This window comes from Tamandua tetradactyla, chromosome 14 (genome assembly GCF_023851605.1).
Source record: "Tamandua tetradactyla isolate mTamTet1 chromosome 14, mTamTet1.pri, whole genome shotgun sequence".
Taxonomy (NCBI): Eukaryota; Metazoa; Chordata; class Mammalia; order Pilosa; family Myrmecophagidae; genus Tamandua; species Tamandua tetradactyla.
In genome coordinates this window covers 44,915,622-44,936,241 of record NC_135340.1, presented here as the reverse complement: position 1 = coordinate 44,936,241, position 20,620 = coordinate 44,915,622, and the positions used below count along the sequence as shown (strand labels likewise).

At 34.7% G+C, this 20,620-nt stretch overlaps 1 protein-coding gene across 1 annotated transcript; it reads left to right on the top strand.

Annotated features, from left to right (window-relative positions):
- Nucleotides 1-18,945: 18,945 nt before the first annotated feature.
- On the top strand, nt 18,946-19,916 carry LOC143655431 (olfactory receptor 4F3/4F16/4F29-like). Its single transcript, XM_077126731.1, is given in 2 exon segments — nt 18,946-19,684; nt 19,687-19,916. Coding segments are annotated over 2 exon segments (969 nt in total).
- Nucleotides 19,917-20,620: the final 704 nt, after the last annotated feature.

The window sequence follows — 20,620 nt, the reverse complement described above, 5'->3', positions numbered from 1 at the left end:
TAAAAATGTATGAGGTGGGCCACAGTGCCTCAGCTGGCAGAGTTGTTGTCTGCCATGCCGAAGACCTGGTTCGATTGCTGGAGCCTGCCCATGCAAAAAGAAAAAAAAGTGCATGTAACTCATTTATATCGTAGCTTGTAAAGGCTCATGGACCTGTATAGTTTCAGAGTGAATGTGAGTGATCATAGTTATCTATATAGACATGGGAAAGACTTTTCAAACATCGTTCGTATGAGAACACATTCAAAAAGTCTTTTATTACTAAGTGCTTCAGCTATGTTTGCATTTTTATTTGAGCTTCCTAAAAAATTTTTTTTTTTAAATTACAATTCTCATCCTTTGTTGACTTTTCCTTTGATTTGGTGTTGAAGTTCTAGCAATGGACAAACTGCATATGCACTTGAATTAAGATGGTGGTGCAGAATGTAAAGGGAAAACCACGAATGTAGAAGCAGAGTGGAACTCAGAGCTGGCATTCCACGTGTTCTTTAGAGGGGAAGGAGGAACATTTCTCATTAACTATACAAGGCAAAAGATGCATTTTCATAATTTTTTTTGCTTTTTAGGGAAAAATGCATTTCTTGAAACTTGTAAGATATTTGTTTTGCAGTTCTAAGGTATTAATGTTTTTCTCTTAGGACCAAATTTAAAGGACCAAATTTTTATCTTTGCGCAAAATTATCTTAGCACCAAAATTAAATCAAATTTAAATTTGATTTATTTCACTGTTTAAATTATTTCATTGACTTCCAACTTTCTTAAGTTATTAAAATAGCAGCGATGGGTGCTATTCCTTGTTCTGCAGTTGTTTACGTTGTCTGCTAAGTAATTTACTTTCAAACATCATTTCAGCTAATCATAACTAAAAGTTACTGTGCATGCTGTTAAAAGGTATTTTACTATTTTCCATTGACAATGGTTTATGAAATGTTAAGTTGTCTTTTTGTCCTATAAATTGGCAGGCCTTGATTTTTTTTCCTCTAGAAAATCCTAAGACTGTGTGTCAACTTTCCATTTCTTGAATATTATAAATATTGTGGCTGTTTCTATAGAAATAACACTTACAAGCATGTGTCTTGAAAGTAACCTTCTGTGATTATGTGTTTATGTGGATTTTGTTTAAGAGAGCAGAAAAGTTCTGGAAGCTTTATTGTGTATAAGTGCACATGACTGAGCATCCTGATCTTGGATGGAGCATCCTGCTCTTGAAATGAATCTTTAAATGGAAGATAAAGATTCCTGAACTCTACTTGCTGTTTATGTATCATATCTGTACTAAAGAGAGGTGGTATTTTCTACAACACTACATTTCTTGTAGTTGTGCTGTTACTGGTCTAAAATCAAGTGCCTTCAATGCTAAAGGCGGAAAAATTTTTCTTAAACTGATATCATGTCCTATGCGAGTGTTTTCTACCTGCATGTACCTGCATGAAAAGTACTTTATAAAACTTGTTTATGCTTCAGTTGTCCATAGTGTTTTTTAAAGAAATATATAGTATTTTTATTAAGGTACCTCCAAACTTGAATTCATCTGTGTGAAGCATTGTAAAATGATACATTTCTGTTTGCATACCATTACAGTTGTACAAAGGTTTTCACTGCTTCCATTTTTCTATTGTCACTGAGGAGCATGTAACACTGACTGTGTTCTACATATTGTTGGCACTTCAAAGAAATGCCTTGTATAGAAAAAACGCAATGTACTCAATCTTAGATGACACTATAAAATATTCAACCCTCCTATTTAAACCTATGTGTGAATAATTTAAACACATATTTTGTACAAAAATTTTTAAAAAAAGAATTGCAAGGGAAGGACTTAAAACCTGGAGGAAGGAAGAGCAGAGATCAGTAGGAGAAGAGTAAACAGACGTTGATAGGGATGTATGAGGGGAGTTTGACTAATGGTAGGAGAAGAAACAAGAAGAGCTGCAGATACAGTGTATTTCTTGTGTTTGATGGATGACTAATGCTCTCACTTTTCCTTGTCTTATTTCTACTTGACTCAGACCCTTTACCCAATTAATCTGGAGCAGGGATATATACATATTTACATTTCTATGGCTTGTTTCACTACTTTTGAAATTGTGACCAAATGTTTATAAATCAATTCATTAATGAATATTCTTTGAACTTGGATTTAGATCTTTGATCATTTCATGGTATTATTATTATCCAAAAACTATTGTACCCAACAGGTTACTTTAGTTTTCTCAACTATATGGTATAGCTCTCTTATTTCTCATGATATGTGTTCCAAACATTTATCATGTGATATAAGGCATACCTCAGAACCCATAATTCTGGGTTGTCTTCTGGACTAGCACAATAAAGTGGCTATCACAATAAATTGGGTCATGTGAATTTTTCTGTTTTGCAGTGCATATAAAAGTTATGTTTACACTACACTGTAGTTTATTAAGTGTGAGGTAATATCATGTCTAAAAAAACAATGCTCATCCCTTAATTAAAAATATTTTGTGACTTAAAAACGCTAACCATCATCTGAGCTTTCAGTGATAAACTTTTTGCTAGTGGAGGCTCATAATCTTTTACTAGTGCAGGGTCTTGCCTTGATATTGATGGTTGCTGATTGATCAGAATGGTTGTTGCTGAAGGTTGAGGTGGCTGTGACTATTTCATAAAATAAGACAACCATGAAATTCGCCTAAGCAATTGACTGTTTATTTCATGAAAGGTTTCTCTCTAGCATGATGTGCTGTTTGATAGCATTTTACCCACTGTAAAACTTTTTACAAAGTTGGAATCAATTCTCTCAAATTCTGCTGCTGTTTAAACAACTAAATTTCATTAACATTCTAAATCTTTTGTTCTCATTTCAGCAATGTTCACAGCATCTTCACCAGGAGTAGTTTATGTTTCAAGAAACCACTTTCTTTTTCATCCATAAGAAGCAATTCCTCATCTCTGAAAGTTTTATCATGAGACTGCAAAAATTCAGTCATATCTTTAGGCTCCATTTCTTATTCTAGTTCTCCTGCTATTTATACCACATCTGCAGTTACTTCTTCTATTGAAATTTTGAAGCCCCCAAATTCATCCATGAGGACTGGAATCAATTTCTTCCAAATTCCTGTTAATGATGATATTTTGACCTACTCCCATGAATCATGGAGGTTCTTAATGGCATCTAGAAGAGTGAATTCTTTTTTAAGGTTTTCAATTTACTTTGCTAAGATTCATTAGAAGAATAACTATCTAAGGTAGCTATAGTCTTACAAATTGTATTTCTTAAACATTTGAACTTAGAAGTACAAATGACTCCTTGATCCATAAGTTGCATAATGATTATAGTGTTAGTAGTCACGAAAACAACATCAGAGCTCTTGAGTGACCAGAAACATTGTCAACAGGAAATAAGGCTGTTTTGTCAACACTGAAAGTCTGTCCTTTAGTGTAGCCACCTTCATTAACTATCTTAGCTAGGTCCTCAGAGTAACCTGTTGCAGCTTCTACATCAGCACTTGCTGCTTCATCTTGCATTTTTATGTTATGGAAATGGGTTTTTCTTCAAGTTTCATGAAAAAATGTTTCTAGATTCAGAATTTTCTTCTGAAGCTTCCTCACTTCTCTTAGCCTTCATAAAATTAAAGACAGTTAGGACCTTGCTGTGGATAACGCTTTGGTTTATGGGGATGTCATGGCTGGTTTGATCTATCCAGTCAACAAAAATATCCTCCATATTAGCAACAAGGATGTTTCATTTTCTAATAATTTATGTGTTCACTACTATAGCACTTTTAATTTCCTTCAAAAACTTTTACTGTGCATTCACATCTTGGCTAACTGTTTGGCACAAGAGGCCTACTTTTTGCCCTATCTTTGCTTTTGACATGCCTTCCTCACTAAGCTTAATCATGTCTTCCTTTTGATTTAAAGTTTGAGATGTTTATCTCATCCTTTCACATGAACACTTAGAAGCCATTGTAGGATTATTGATTGGACTAATTAAAATATTGTTGTATTTTGGGGAGTGGGGGGGCTGAGAAGAGGGAGAGAGATGGGGAAATGGCTGATTGGTGGAGCAGTCAGAATGCACACATTTATTGATTGTCTTCTATCTTATATGGTCACACTTTATGGCTCCCCAAAACAAAGTAACTGCAAAGATCACAGATCACCATTAGAGATATAATAATAATGAAAAAGTTTGAAGCATGAGAATTACCAAAATACGACAGAAACATGAAGTGAACACATGTGCTATCGGAGAAAGGGTGCCAAAGACTTCCTTGATGCAGGGTTGCCACAAAATCTCCAATTTTTAAAAGCACAGTACCTGCAAAGTGCAATAAAGTAAAGCACAATAAAATGAAGTAAGCCTGTATATGATAATAATTCATCCATATACATTAGGAAATTGATTTAATTTATCTTTTGCTTTGTATCTGGAAAACTGGGACAAATCACTGGCTAACATTGAGATGACTCTTTGACTTGAGTATCTATGATACGAAATTCTTTCTGGATTATATGTTCAGCAATATTTTATGTTTTTTCCAAGTTCATGATTATTTTGTTGCTTGAAATTTGTAATTGTAAAGGATTTTAGTTATCTGTATTAAAATATCAGCTACAAACACAGCACTCATTTCTATTTGAGGAATATGCCATATTTTCGAAACTAGGGGAAAGAAGAAGAGATGAGATACTTAGAGTTTCAAGCTCAAAAATTCTGAATGACAAAATGAAATTCCACAATCTTTTAAGCTGAGAAGAAAGAGAGCTGTCAGAGTCACAATAAAAAGTCAACAGACATAATCAGAGAGCAGGCATCTAACAGAAGTGAATTGAGTTTTATAAAAATGACAATTCAAATTCAAATCAGCCTGTATCTGATTAGATTGTGGTGTTACTCCTTTGTGCCTAACAGAAAAAGAAATAACCTCTACAGAAATATATGAGGTAAAATTCCCTTTATACAAGATGTGTAATACACATAAAATATGAGAGATAATAATAATCAGTAATATATGACCAACAATTCAAATTGTGAGAGAAGCAGGTCACAGATGACTCATTTTTGAAATTAATAAATTTAAAATAAACATCATACATTTTAAAAGAAGAAAAGGTTTTTAAGAGGAAAAACTGAGTAAATGGATGTAAAGGTGAATAAATTTAATTGGAAACGGAAACTGAAAGAAGGTACCTAGAGATATTTTACAACTGAAAAATATGAAAATATTAATTTAGGATAGGCTTAAAGGCAGACAGAAGAGAACCTAAGAAAGGATCTGTGGACTGATAAGGTTGATCATTAAAATTATCAAAACTGAAGCACAGAGATGTAATATTTCAGTAGTACTGATCAGAGTAACAATAATAATGATAGTAACAGTAATTAACAGAACAGAATATGAGTGTGTGAGACAGATGGGACAATACAACATTCTGGAACACATGTGTAAATGAACTCCAAGAAAGAATTGGGGCATCAAATGAAAAATGGTGTTTGAGGATTTTACAAAATTGTTGAAAGTCTTTGATCCGGTAATTCACACAATGCAGTAACAGAAAAAAGGATAAACATAAAGAAAGCCTGATTATAGATACATCAAAGTCATTTTGTTGAACAATAAAGAGAATATCATCAATAAGATAGAGAAAAGAAACATTGTCTTAAAAAGGACTACATGACTGATGCCTGAATAATCAACAGATAATTTGAAAGCCATAAGACAATAACATAATAGCTTAAGGTATGGAGAAAAAATTCCTTCCTAGAATTCCATATCCAGCAAAAATACCAATCTTATGTGAAGAAAAAATGAAGGTGTTTTCAGATAAACAACAGCTGAGAGTACTGTTATCACAAGAAATCTAGGGAATGATCTTCAGCCTGGAAAAAAAAAATCCCAGATTGAATAAAGAATGCAAATTTCCAAAAAGGATTAATATAAAAGAATATTGATGTTAAAGCAACATATACAACAACAACAAAAAAGGCAATATCTTATGGTGTTTTAATATTTTTAGTAATGATTGAAAAAGTTAGTAATTTTTTACCTTTTTATTATGTTGTGTGAGATTGTAGTGATAAGGAATATCATAACTACAGTCATTTGATGGCAATGCCTAGCATTTTGCTAAAAATTTTCTGCAGTTTTATCACCATTGCAAGTACACCAAAATCAAAATGCTCAGGTCTTATTCACCAACATATATTTTTAAGTCTAGATGATCTTCATATACTTCCATCAAAACAACATTATGCAACAAACTGCTGCTGAAATAGATTAAGGGATCTCAACTGCCTCTATTAAGCCATATTCAAAGCAATTTGAAAAAACATTAAAAATTCTTTTTACTGCACTCTTTATTTTGCTTTCAAAATACAGATTGGCAGAATGGATTAGGAAATTTAGTACAGCTATATGCTGCTTACATGAGACTCATCTTAGACACAAGGATACAAATAGACTGAAAGTGAAAAGATGGAAAAAGATGTTCTGAGCAAGCTGTGACCAAAAGAAAGTAGGAGTACCAATACTAATATCAGACAAAATAGACTTTACATGTAAAGACATAAGTGACAAAGAAGGACATTATATACTTGTAAAAGGAACAATTAACCAAGAAGAAATAACAATCATAAATGTTTCTGCTCCCAGTAAGGGAGCTCCAAAGTACATAAGACAGACATTGGCAAAACTGAAGAGGGCAATAGATGTTTCAACAATAATGGTAGGAGATGCCAATACATCACTGTCCTCTATAGATAGAACAACCAGAGAGAGGATCAAATAGGAAATAGAGAATTTAACAATTTGGTAAATTAATTAGACCTAACCTAACAGACAGACATATATAGGTCATTATACCACCAAAACTCCAGGTTATATGTTCTTCTTTAGTGCACATGATACATTCTCCAGGATAGATCATATGCTAGGACAGAAAACAGGTCTTTATAAATTAAAAAAAATAAAATTATTCAAAGCACTTTCTCTGATCACAATGGAATGAAGTTTGAAATCAATACCCACCAAAGAATGAGAACTTTCACAAATATATGGAGATTAAATAACACACTCTTAAATAACCAATGGATCAAAGAAGAAATTGCTAGGGAAATCAGTAGCTATCAAGAGAGGAATGAAAATGAGAATACAGCATCTCAGAACTTATAGGATGCAGAAAAGGCTGTGATGAGAGGGAAATATATTGCCCTGAATGCCTATATTAAAAAAAGAAGAGGGTTGGCAACCATGGCTCAGTGGAAGAGTACTCACCTGCCATGCTGGAGACCTGGGTTCAATTCCCAGAGCTTGCCTATGCAAAAGAAAAAAAGAAAGAAAGAGCAATCAATAATCAAAGCCTTAATGCTTATCTGCAGAAACTTAAGAAAAAACAATAGAAAGAATCAGTAAAACCAAAAGTTGATTCTTTTTTTTTTTTTTTTTAAAGAGAGGGAGGAAAGGAAGGAAAGACAGAGAAGGAAGGAAGGATGGAAGGAAGGAAGGGAGGAAGAAAGGGAAACATCTTTAAACATTTTCTTATTTTTTATTATATTTTGTTTGTTTGTTTGTTTTTTACATGGACTGGGGCCGGGAATCGAACCGGGGTCCTCCGGCATGGCAGGCAAGCACTCTTGCCCGCTGAGCCACCGCGGCCCGCCCCAAAAGTTGATTCTTTGAGAGATTAAATAAAATTGATGGACCACTAGCAAGGCTGACAAAGAAGAAAAGATAGAGTATGCAAACAAAGAAAATCAGAAATGAGAGAGAGGTCATTATTGCATACCTTGAAGAATTTTTAAAAAATCATAAAAGGATAAATGTGAACAACTGGAAAAATTCCTAGAAACACACAAACAAGCTACAATGACTGAACAAGGAATAGAGGATCTGAATGAAGCAATCATAGGAAAAGGGATTCAAGCAGTCATCAAAAATATTCCTACAAAGAAAAGCCCAGGGCCAGATGGCTTCACAGGAGAATTTTATCAAACATTCCAAAAAATCCTAATACCAATCCTACTCAAACTTTTCCAAATAATTGAGGAAAATGGAAGTCTCCTAACTCATTTCGTGAAGCTAACAAGACTTTAATGACAAAACAGGGTAAAGGTGATACAAGAAAGGAAAAACTACAGTCCAACCTCCCTATTGAAAGATGCAAAAATTCTTAACAAAATATCAGCAAATCAAATCCGACAACACATTAAGAATTATATACTATGACCAAGTGGAGTTTATACCAAGAAAGCAAGGATGATTCAACATAAGAAAATTAGTTAGTATAATACAGCACCTTAACAAAACAAAAGGGAAAATCATGTGATCATCTTGATTGATGCTGTAAAAGCATTACACAAATTTCAACACCCTTTTCTGGTTAAAAAAACACTCCAAACGGTAAGAATCAAAGGTAACTTCCTCAATATGATAAAAAGCACATATGAAAAACCCATAGCCAGCATCATACTCAACAGTGAGTGGCTGAAAGCCTCCCCCCTAAGATTGGGAATGAGACAGGGATACCCTCTGTTACCACTATCATTCAACACTGTACTAGAAGCTCTAGTTAGAGCAATCAGGCAGGAAAAAGAAATAAAAGGCATCCAAATTGAAAAGTAGAAATAAAACTTTCATTATAAGTGGATGACTTGACACTATATTTACAAAATCTTGGGAAGTCAACAACAAAGTTACTTGAGCCAATAAAAAAATTCAGCAAAAATTCACCATTTCTGCCAATCCTAAAGAACACCTAGGGCATTATACAAAATTCTACAAAGTTTCCATGTACTAGGGTAACTTTCCAGAAACCTACAACCTCCATATGTGTCCCTGAACCAGAAAAGTTCTGAAATGCAGAGGAGGCAGCCTTTCTAGAATAACAACTAGTTTCATCCCTCTCTCCAAAATTATTGACAGCCCCTTTCAGAACGAAAAAGTTAGAGTGGAAATAGCCCAAATACCCCTAAAGAGGGGGAAAGATCAAAGGTGATGCTGGAGTTATACAGAGAAGGTAGTGTTTCACAAATGAATGTGATTGCTGAATCATTATATTGATATTTCTTTTAGTCTCTCGTACCTTAGATCAGCTAAATGTTAAAATCTAAAATTGTGGAATTGTAATCCACACCAAGCTCTGAAATCTGTTCAACAGCTAATTCTAACTGTTGAGATACACTTTGAAATTTATTGCTTTTTTGTATATATATTACTTTTCACAAAAATAAAAGAAAAATGGGAGGAGTATCACAAAGAAGATAAGATTTAACAAATGAGTGTGACTGCTGGATCATTATATTGCTGTTTATTTTGGTCTCCAGTGTCTTGAAGCAACTAGAAGAAAAAATGGAAAATTGTGGAACTCTAACCTATACCAAACTTTAAAATCTGTTCTATAACTACTCATTAAAATATACTTGGAAACTTATTGCTTTTTTGTATATATGTTATATTTTGCAATAAAAAATGTTAAAAAAAGAAAAAGCTAACCATCACACAAAATATATATAGTTATTTTCATATAATATAATATTAACTTTAACCTCCAATGGGTTTGTTATCACTATTTTAAAATGAGTTAATGAATATGTATTTTAAATGTTTATCAGTTTTAATTTCTAAAATTACAGATATCAATACATATAACCTAGCTAAATAGAAGCTTTTTGATGTCCTCAATAATTTTAATAGTTAAAAGGGTCCTGAGACCAAAAAAATTGAGAACCACAATCCTAAATTATCTCAGGATTATTCCACATTTTTAAATATACAACCTCATTTGACTATGAAGAATGTGTGTATTGGATGAGCAGATCCTTTGAAAATATCTTAGCTCAGACTCTTTCCAACTGACATTACTGGTACTTTCATATTCATTTTCCACAGTGGAAAGCTTATTTTGTAAATGTCATAAAGACAATAATTGATTCTTTTACAATAGTCATCACAGAAAACTATGATTTTGCTAGAGGCATGGAAGTAACATAGAAATACAGATGATATAAAGATATATAAAGTTAAGCTTTATTCAACATTTTCCTTTGTGTGCATCAGAGAATAGATTACTAGGGTTTGTCAAGTAGATTACTGGACATCTCAAACAGAACAAAGGGCAGAGAGACTGTCCTACTCCCAGTTGTGGTGGTAGCCTTAATCCTAAAATTGAAGCATGTTTTCTCACATGTGCCAGCATTATGTTTTATCCAATGTATACATTTCCACAGTTCTGAAATTCAAACTACCTGAAAACTACCCACCTTTTTGGTCATGGTGACTTATATTATGGTTCAACCTAACTTGACCTAACTTATTAAACAGCAAATCTTGTACTGAAATGATGGAGAGCTAATATTCATGTTTTTTATTTATTGCATAGACCATATCTATTTTACTGTATAAATAGTAATAGTTTTAATTTAGGATTCATGAATAAAACCTCTGTCATGGGTAGGGACATGTGTCAACTTGGTGAAGTTGTGGTAGCTGTTTATCTGATTGGGCAAGTACTGGCCTGTCTGTTGCAATGAGGACATTTCATAGGATTAGGTCATGATCACGTCAGTTGCATCCACAGTTGATTCCATTTGTAATCAGCCAAAGGGGAGTGTCTTCTACAATTAGTGATGCTAAATCTAATCACAGGAAACCTTTTAAGGAGAACTCAGAGGAGACAGCCCCCATTCCTGCTTTGGCTGGTGAGCCTCTCCTGCAGAGTTCATCCAGAACCTCCATTGAAGTCATCGGCTTCACAACTTGCCCTGTGGATTTTGGACTCTGAGTTCCTTCGGTCACATGAGACACTTTTATAAATTTTATATTTGCAAGTGTTCCCTGTTGATTCTGTTTCTCTAGAGAGCCTTAACTAATACATCTTGGTACCGATAGTGGGGTGGTTCTTAAGAAACAGAATCTTAAAAATGTTTTTTTATGAATGGTTTTCTGCTCTGACTGGACTCAGAGACATTAAGGACTCTGATTCCCATAATCAGAATGACACTCCCAATCCATGGAGTGAGTTGGCAAAGGATATAGTCAAAATATCATCATTTGATTCTCCTAATGCTTTGCTTGTACAAAACCAGACTCTGGGGGATAATGTTTTTGACACCTTTACAGAGTTTTGTAGAAATAAGAGTTATAGAGATGTTGGTTGGTTGTTGTTAGATACACTGGCTACATTAAGGGGTGAAAGGGATGGGCTTAAGGCTTCAAATGAGAAGCTTAAGTGCCGTCTGAAAGATGTAGAAGTTTCTATGAGTATCCTGAAGGAAAATCTTATTTCCTGTAGCCGTAGATTTGAGATCTATGAAAATAAGGCTCAGAATCTTATTGTTAGAGGAGCAACTTTACAATGTAAACTGAAATCTCAGTCTTGCATGGTGTCTGCTGTTAAAGTGAGGGCATTGATTGGAAAGGAGTGGGACCCTGAAAAATGGGATGGTGACATATGGATTGATAATGATGTTGGGGGTGAGGTTGAAACCCTAGGCCATGCTGAGTCTTCTCTAGATAACCCTGTAATAGTCTGCCCTGAGAACATAGCTGCCCCACCTTCAGCCTGCCTTGAGGAATTGGCCACCCAACCTCCTCCTGAAAAGATTAGCCCTAGAGTGATTAATCCTGCTTCACCAGATCAAACTGCAAATGAAGGCCCTGAAGCAAATGGCTTGGAAGATGTTTCTAATTCTTTTCATGACCCACCACCCCTCGTTTCTTCCAGACCTATAACTAGACTAAAGTTCGCAGAAGCCAGGTGGCAGCACTTAATCACCAAAGACAGTGTAGAAATGGCTATTATAATAGACAGCAAACTCAAAGGAGGCATCAAAATTTTATGACACACAGAGATTGTGGCATTGGCTAGTAAATCATGGGGTACCTAGAAATACAATAGAAAGGCAGTCTACTAAATTCTTGTTGGAGCTGTATAAACAAGAGTTCTAGGTCAAATGAACAGAAGTCTAACCTGAATTACAAAAACACAGAGTCACAGCCCCTTAATCAGTTTCCAGACTTGAAACAGTTTACAGACCCAGAGCCCCTTGAATGAAGGGGAGGCCAGGTCCCTTTGGGGGAGAAACCTGTTACACTGTCACAAATTTATACTGTTAATCTTCCTCCAAGTCTTCCCCAAGGAAACTGATGGCCTTTTACCAGGGTAACTGTGCATTGGGGAAAAGGAAATGATCAGATATTTCGGGGATTATTAAATACTGGTTCAGAAGTGACATAATTCCAGGGGACCCAACACGTCACTCCAGACCACCAGTCAGAGTGGGGGCTTATGGAAGCCAGGGGATCAATGGAGTTTTAGCTCAGGTCCATCTCACAATGGGACCAATGGGCCCCCGGACCCACATTGGACCACTCCCTTCATGGAAGGGGCAGCGATTTGTTCTAACTGGAATAGACACATACTCTGGATATGGGTTTGTTTTCCCTGCATGCAATGCTTCTGCCAAAACTACCATCCGTGGGCTTACAGAATGCCTTATCCATCATCATGGTAATTCACATAGCATTGCTTCGGATCAAGGAACACACTTCACAGCAAATTAAGTGCGGGAATGGGTGCATGCTCATGGAATTCTCTGGTCTTACCATGTTCCCCATCATCCAGAAGCAGCTGGACTGATAGAACAGTGGAATGGTCTTTTGAAAACTCAATTACAGTGCGATCTAGGTGGCAAAAACTTGAAAGGCTGGGGTAATGTTCTCCAGGAAGCTGTGTATGTTCTGAATCAGCATCTGTTGTATGGTGTTGTTTCTCCCATAGCCAGGATCCATGGGTTCAGGAACCAAGGGATGAAAATGGGTGTAGTACCACTCACTATTACCCCTAGTGATCCACTAGGAAAATTTTTTCTTCCTGTCCCTGCTACCCTGAGTTCTGCTGGTCTACAAGTTTTAGTTCCAAAATGGGGTGTGCTTCCTCCAGGAGAAACAACAGTGATACCACTGAACTGGAAGTTAAGATTGCCACCTGGTCACTTTAGGCTACTTATGCCTCTGGAACAACAAGTCAAGAAGGGGATTACATTATTTTCTGGGGTAATTGACCCTGACTATCAGAAAGAAATAGGACTGCTACTACATAATGGAGGTAAAGAAGAGTTTTCTTGGAATATAGGAGATCCCCCAGGGCGTCTATTAGTATTACCATGCCCTGTGATTAAAATCAATGGAAAACTGCACACAACACAATCCAGGCAGGACTACTAATGGCTCTGAAGCTTCAGAAATGAAGGTTTGTGTCACCCCACAACACAAAGAACCATGGCAAGCTGAAGTGCTTGCTGAGGGTAAAGGGAACATGAAATGGGTAGTAGAAGAAGGTAGTGATAAATATGAACTTCGACCACATGATCAGTTACAGAAACAAGGACTGTAATGCTGTTCTGTTCATGTTATAACGTTTAAGTTTTAAGATATCAAGTTTAGGAATGAATGTTGTCTAAGGATTAGCACCCTATTCTGGAGAGATTTAATATGTTTCCAGTTGTACGCAGGACAGTTGAGTATTGTCAGGTTAAAAAAAATGTGTGCTTATTCGTTTTCATTTGGAAATTAAGTATGGTTTAAGGTGATATATATATATATATATATATAGCTGCGAAGTTGACAAGGGGTGGACTGTCATGGTTAGGGACACGTGTAAATTTGGCCAAGCTGTGGTAGCTGTTTATCTGATTGGGCATGTACTGGCCTGTCTGTTGCAATGAGGACATTTCATAGGATTAGGTCATGATCACGTCAGCTGCATCCACAGCTGATTCCATTTGTAATCAGCCAAAGGGGAGTGTCTTCTACAATTAGTGATGCTAAATCTAATCACAGGGAGCCTTTTAAGGAGGACTCAGAGGAGACAGGCCCCATTCCTGCTTCGGCTGGTGAGCCTCTCCTGAAGAGTTCATCCAGACCCTCCATCGGAGTCATCGGCTTCACAACTTGCCCTGTGGATTTTGGACTCTGAGTTCCTGCGGTCACGTGAGACACTTTTATAAATTTTATATTTGCAAGTATTCCCTGTTGATTCTGTTTCTCTAGAGAACCCTAACTAATACAACCTCTATTAAGAGAAGTGTTGCAAAATACATAGGTGCATATTATTTTTAAAAACTATATGATAAGTTGGGCACTTTTGCAAGGTATAGAATAAGAAGAATTCCTAATAGGAAAGCTTTATTACATGTAATAATGAAAAATTACTAAACATTGCACCTAATTCAATTAGTTGCCATCCATCTGACATTGCAATTAATTAATAAACAATTTATTGCTGTAGGATTAACTTTCATAAATACTTCACAACACTTTTTACCTACTCTTAACAGGCACAGTTAATGAACATCCTAACCCATTTGTTAGTACAAAAAAAATCAAAATTCTTAACGATATTACTAGATTCATCATTGTTTTAAATGTATATATTTTAAAGAGATTCTAGTGTGTCCAAAATGGCCAAGATATGGAATGATTTTGTACCTAAGGCTTTTTTATAAATATGACATGATTATTCATCACAGTAACCATGAAGGTTAAAAGTGGCATAGAACTGAGAATCCCTTTTAATATGTTATGATAATGATAGGAAGAAAGGTAGTGTATTATAGTGACTAATGAAATGGTCTATGAAATCAGACAGATTTGAGTTTGAGTCTTGTTTCAATGATCAACAGTGTGAGGTTGGTCAAGTTACTTATTTCATCTGAGACTTAACTGTAAATGAATGACCGTGCAGAGTTTCTTACTTAAGCATTTTCATTATGAGCTTCACAATAGCATTTTAAACTGTGCTTATTTAATGTATTTTAATAGCCCTTTTGCATTTACTAATTTAGTTCTAAAGAGATTGTCCACCGCTTAGATACACTAAGTCTTCTTGAAGAAGTTCCTCCGATTTGCTTTATTGCAAATATTTTCTTTCATTTTACTTCATCTAAATTTTACTCTGAACCAGACTTCTAATATTACTTTCTTCTTCAGGCCATAGGGATTCCAAGACAGTATATATTGAGGACTATTAGGTCACTGAGGCTTCAAGTGGACATTGAGACTGATGTCAGTACTGGAGATACAATGAGATTAAGTAATTTGTCTAAGGTCACAGTAAATGGAAAGTGGTACTGACAGGTTTGAACCTTGTTAGTCTCTATTTTTAATTAATAAATGAAATCTGTCTTTCTAGAACATTAACATGAAGAAAATGAATGTTATTTTAAATAAACTGTACACTACCAAAATTTAGGATGTTTGGAAAGGTTAAGACAGTTGAATATTATTTTAAATTCCAATGTCTTGTTATCTGGTAGGGAAAATTGATCAGCCATGATTATAACAGAATATATTTGGGCAAACTCATTTCTAGGTTTGAATTCTAAAATGAAATTTCAAGTTAATCATTTCATCACGAAATAATAAATAAGAAAACTATTTTTGTGAGTTATAGTTTACTTCAACCCCCCATGCCATGATACTTATTTATTTGATAGAGTTCCAGGCATTTTTATATTGTAGAACTCAGGTTATTATTCCAACAACACTTAACAAAGAGTCTAACACTGTACATTAGGTGGCATCTAAATCCCTGGAGAGATTAGAGAATGAAAATAAATCAGACTGAATTGGATATATTGGATGAATCTTGGATTCAAATTGTTGATATACTGATATAAATAATTTTAAAAGTTCCTTCCAAATCTTATAACTTGTATTGTAAAGCATATGGGGTATTAGGGTGATTTTGGAACAAGGGTTGTTGGAAGAACAGATGCTACCTTCAATTTAAAAAAATACATGTAAGAGCATATAAATAAGACTTTCTGGAGCCAAACAACTCAGAAGATGGATTTAAAGAGAAAATGGTTGTTATTGAAATCCAAATTAGATCCAAATTAGGGGCTTGAAGATTAGATATAATGACTATTTTAAAATACATAAGAAAAAGATAAAGAGATGGAGATCATGAAAGCAAACGAATTAGTTAGAATACATTCAGGAGGCATAACAGTTAAAAAATGTTAAGAGTTTCAGAAGGAGAGGAACTGAGAAGAAGGGGGAGAAAAGTATCCTAAAGACCTCATCTTAGTTGGTTTTGGGGAAAGTAGAAGGAAATAGATTGCTAGCGGAAATTGTTGTCATCTTATTTTAATAGAAAAATAGAGAAATGCTTGAGTGGGTGAGGGATGTTAACTATGACAAGGATAGAACAGCAAAGTAGGATTTTCATAGTAACAGTGAGGAGGGGGTGTGAGAAATTGAACCTGCAAATATAAGATTAAAAATGATCTCTTTTTGCTGATTACATGATTATGTAAAACTATAAAACCCAAGAGACTTCAGTAAATAACTACTACATTCTATAATAAAATGTATTGGTGGCTGTATATAAAAGACGAAAACAACCAAAGAAACAATTTTCTCCATTCCTAGTTAGAAGAACCTAGAAATGGAAATGAGAAAAGGCATTCATGTAATGCCAAGAGAAAAGCTACAAAATACATGGAAATATTTTTAGCAAAATAGGCATGGAACATTTTGAAAAAAATAAAATACTATTGAAGAGCATAAAATAAAATAGGAACAAATGGATGGACATATAATGTTCTTGAATGGGAAGACTTAAAATCATAGCAATGCAATTTCATTCAAAATTAGTATATAAATTTAATGCAATTCAAATCAGAAGCCCAATAGCAGCTTTGGAGGATAAAATGATCTTAAAGTTTATATGGATAAAACATACTCAAGAATATCTAAGATAGTATTGGAAAAGCATTGAGGGAGGGATTTACCTTACCAGATATAGTAAGAAAAGTCACTGTTAACAAATTACTATGATATTTGTATAGAAGTAGATAAATAGAAAAGTGTAAACACAGTAGCGATTCCAGAAATGCAGAAGCAGAAACACAATAGAGATCCCAGAAGCAGATCCTAGAATGTTTGGGAATTTAATATGCAAATTAAATCAGTAGTTGAAATCAGTAGGGGAAGAGTGGTTCATTTGGTATGTGATGCTGTTGTACTTCTATTCACCTGGAAGAAAGTAATATTGGATTGCTATTTTATATTATATACAAAAATAGTGGAGCTCAGACTTAAACAGAAAAAGTAAAATAATAAAATATTGAAAGAAAATTCAAGGGTACACATGATGATTCAGGGGAAAGGGAGATTTTAGCTAAGACTAAAACCATATAACTATAAAAAATAGATATATTTAATCATATAACATTTAAAAATTTGTGATAGCAAAAAAAAACCCAAATAAATTTAATAGATAATTGATTTGGAAAAAATAATATAACAGATGACACAGCTTTAATGTCTACATATTCAAAAACCCTGTCAAACCTGGCTCTGGCATTGTGGGATTGAGAATGCTTGCTTGACCAAAAGGGGAAAAAGAAACGTAACAAAATAAAATTTCAGTGGCTAGAAGATTTCAAATAGAGTTGAGGGGTTATTCTGGAGGTTACTTTTATGGAAGCTTCAGCCAGATATTACAAATTGCCACAGTAGGCCAAACCCCAACCAACAGTATTCTTGAAAACCCTCAAGAAAACCCAGGGGTCTATCTAAGCCTATATAAAAAATTTTACATATTAAGTTTATTTTTCAGAAACTTAAAACCTCCACATAATCCTATACCTGATAAGCCCTGAAACTTAGAGGTACCAGTCTCTCCTAGACCATCAACCATTTGGATTCCTCTACCCTATAATGCCAACACCCCTTTTCAACACAAAGAAGTTAGAATGGTCATTGCCTATATATCTCTGAAGAGTGAGAGAATGATCAAATGAGAGGGAGCAGTTGTAATAGAGAAGTTAAGGTTTAACAAATGATTAGGACTGCTGAATCATTATATAGGTATTTCTTTTTAGTTTCTTGTGTATTAGAACAGCCAAAGGAAATACCTGAAATTATAGAACAATAACCCATATACTACTTGTTATATTATATTTTGGAATTTATCACTTTTCTGTATATATTTATTTTTCACAATTAAAAATGTTAAAAACACTTCTTACAAACTGACAGAAAGAGGAGAGTATAATAGGAAATAGGAAAAAATGTATAGAGGAGCAAATCCAAATTTCAAACAAACACATTGGAAGAAGTGCAAATCTATTGGCTGTCAGGGAAATAAAAATTACAGTAATGAGTTATTGCTTTACACCAACTGTGGTGGCAACAATTTTAAAAAGTGATAGCATTTATTCTTCTGGGAATATGTGTTGTTACAGCCATTTTGTAAAGCTAATAGACAATTTGACTAAATAAAAAATGCACATTTGATTTAGGAATCTCATTCCTGGAAACTCATGCCACAGAAAGAATTACATTAATATGCAAGGCTAGGCAGAGTTGTCTCTAGGGGGAAATAAATGTAGAAACAAGGTGATTGGCTATTAGGGAAAGTAGTAAGTAAATTTCAGTCTATATACACTGTGCATATTAGGCAGTCCTTAAAAATAATAAATTCAAGCACCTCTCCAGACAATTCTCTATGCCTTTTTGCATATGTTTCTGTTCTGTGGCATTTTTTTTCAGGGCAGATATCAAGCAGCATAAATCTCTCTACTTCCTAATATGCCTTGTCTTAAATTCTGGGGATCTTTTGTCTACATTTTTCCTTCTTGATAATATTCTAAACCAGGTATTGAAATGATTTATGCATTGCTTAATTAATAAGAGTTCATTTTGCTTTTAAAAAATTTGAGGCTATGTAGTGAATTTATACCAAAGCTTTAGGCATGAAGAAAAATCTGGTCCTGGTTCTCTGTGGGTCTTTTACTATCTCACCTCTAATTAAATATTGAAAATGGCAAGTCAACCTTTTGTTTTTGACACCCATGTCACTTTGTAGCCAGTATCTACCCTTTCAACTCAAAATTTATGTCTTTTTCTCTGTGTTTTTCAGGAAACTCCAGAGTTAGATATGCACTTGGAGTTGATGGATGAAAGAAATTACTCGGTGGTATCTGAGTTTCTGCTTCTGGGATTCACCACTTCTTGGGAGATGCAAATTCTTCTTTTTCTGCTTTTCACAATATTTTATGTAGGAAGTATGCTGGGAAATCTTCTCATTGTGCTCACAATAATCTCAGACCATCACTTACATTCTCCTATGTATTTCTTGCTGGCAAATCTGTCCTTCATTGACACAGGTGTTTCCAGCATTACAACCCCAAAGATGATTTATGACCTTTTGAGAGAATATAAGGTTTTCTCCTTGAAAACTTGCATTACTCAGATGTTTTTTATTCACACTGTTAGGGGTATGGAGATGGTGCTGCTCATAGTCATGGCCTATGACCGATATATCACCATCTGTAAGCCCCTCCACTATCTGACCATCATGAGCCTGAGAATGTGCGTTTTTCTTTTGGCTGCTGCTTGGACTGTTGGCCTCATCCACTCTGTAGCCCAGCTGGCTTTTGTTGTAAATTTACCCTTTTGTGGCCCCAACAAAATGGATAGCTTTTATTGTGATTTTCCTTGGTTCATCAAGCTTGCATGTACAGACACATATAGACTGGAGTTTCTGGTCACTGCCAACAGTGGCTTCATCTCCACGGGTACCTTCTTCATCCTGATTGTGTCCTACATCTTTATCCTGGTCACAGTTCGTAAACACTCCTCAAGTGGTTCATCCAAGGCCCTCTCCACTCTCTTAGCTCACGTCACTGTGGTGTTCTTTTCTTTGGTCCTTGCATTATTGTTTATGTATGGCCATTCCCTACTTTATCTATTGATAAATTTTTAGCCATCTTTGGTGCCCTTATCACCCCCTTTATGAACCCCATTATCTATACATTTAGGAATAAGGAGATGAAGGTGGCAATGAGGAGACTGTTTGGTAAGGTTTTAAGGGTCAGGAAGGGTTCTTTCATGCACTGCTCAAGAAATTCAGATTCATCTTGACTATTGTAGGTTATTGACTTCTTTCATTAAAATTTTAACAAATCTTTACAATAGTCAATGTTAAATCTCATCAAGAACTCTGTTCTGATCTAGTCATTTATTCATAGGGAACTCTTGCTCTAAGGAGACTGAACATATTAAGGAAGAGTGAATTCAGCCTTGGAGTGTAGCATTCTTCTTGCTTGTTATTAAAGATGTCGGTGATGGTTGAAATCTCACATTCTGGGCACATTTTCCATGAAAATGTTGGACATTCTTTTTTTTGGCAGCTATTCACAAGAATATGGCTTCTGTAATCTGCATATGTACTTTTATCAGGCCCTCTGAGGGTCTCAGTGTGTATTATACCTAGAGGAATTAAAAGAAAACAAGTTAATTGTCCAGGTAATATTTCAAGATTGACAATTATAACATTTGGATTTGTCCATTCACTTTCAGATATAGTTAGTATTGAGATTTTTAGATTTATTTTATATTAGAAAGTAAAATTCAGGATAAGTCATACATAGATAACTCAGGAAATTTTATTATTACTGATTAGTTAAAATGTTTTAAGACCAGAAGATGTAAATTTCTACCCTATTCAGTATGTATGATAGTCATTTTTTTATCTAAATTATCTTCTAAGTAGTAGTCCTTATTTTTGATTTTTTTTTATTTTTGGGTACATGGTCCAGGAATTGAACCTGGGTCTTCTGCATGAA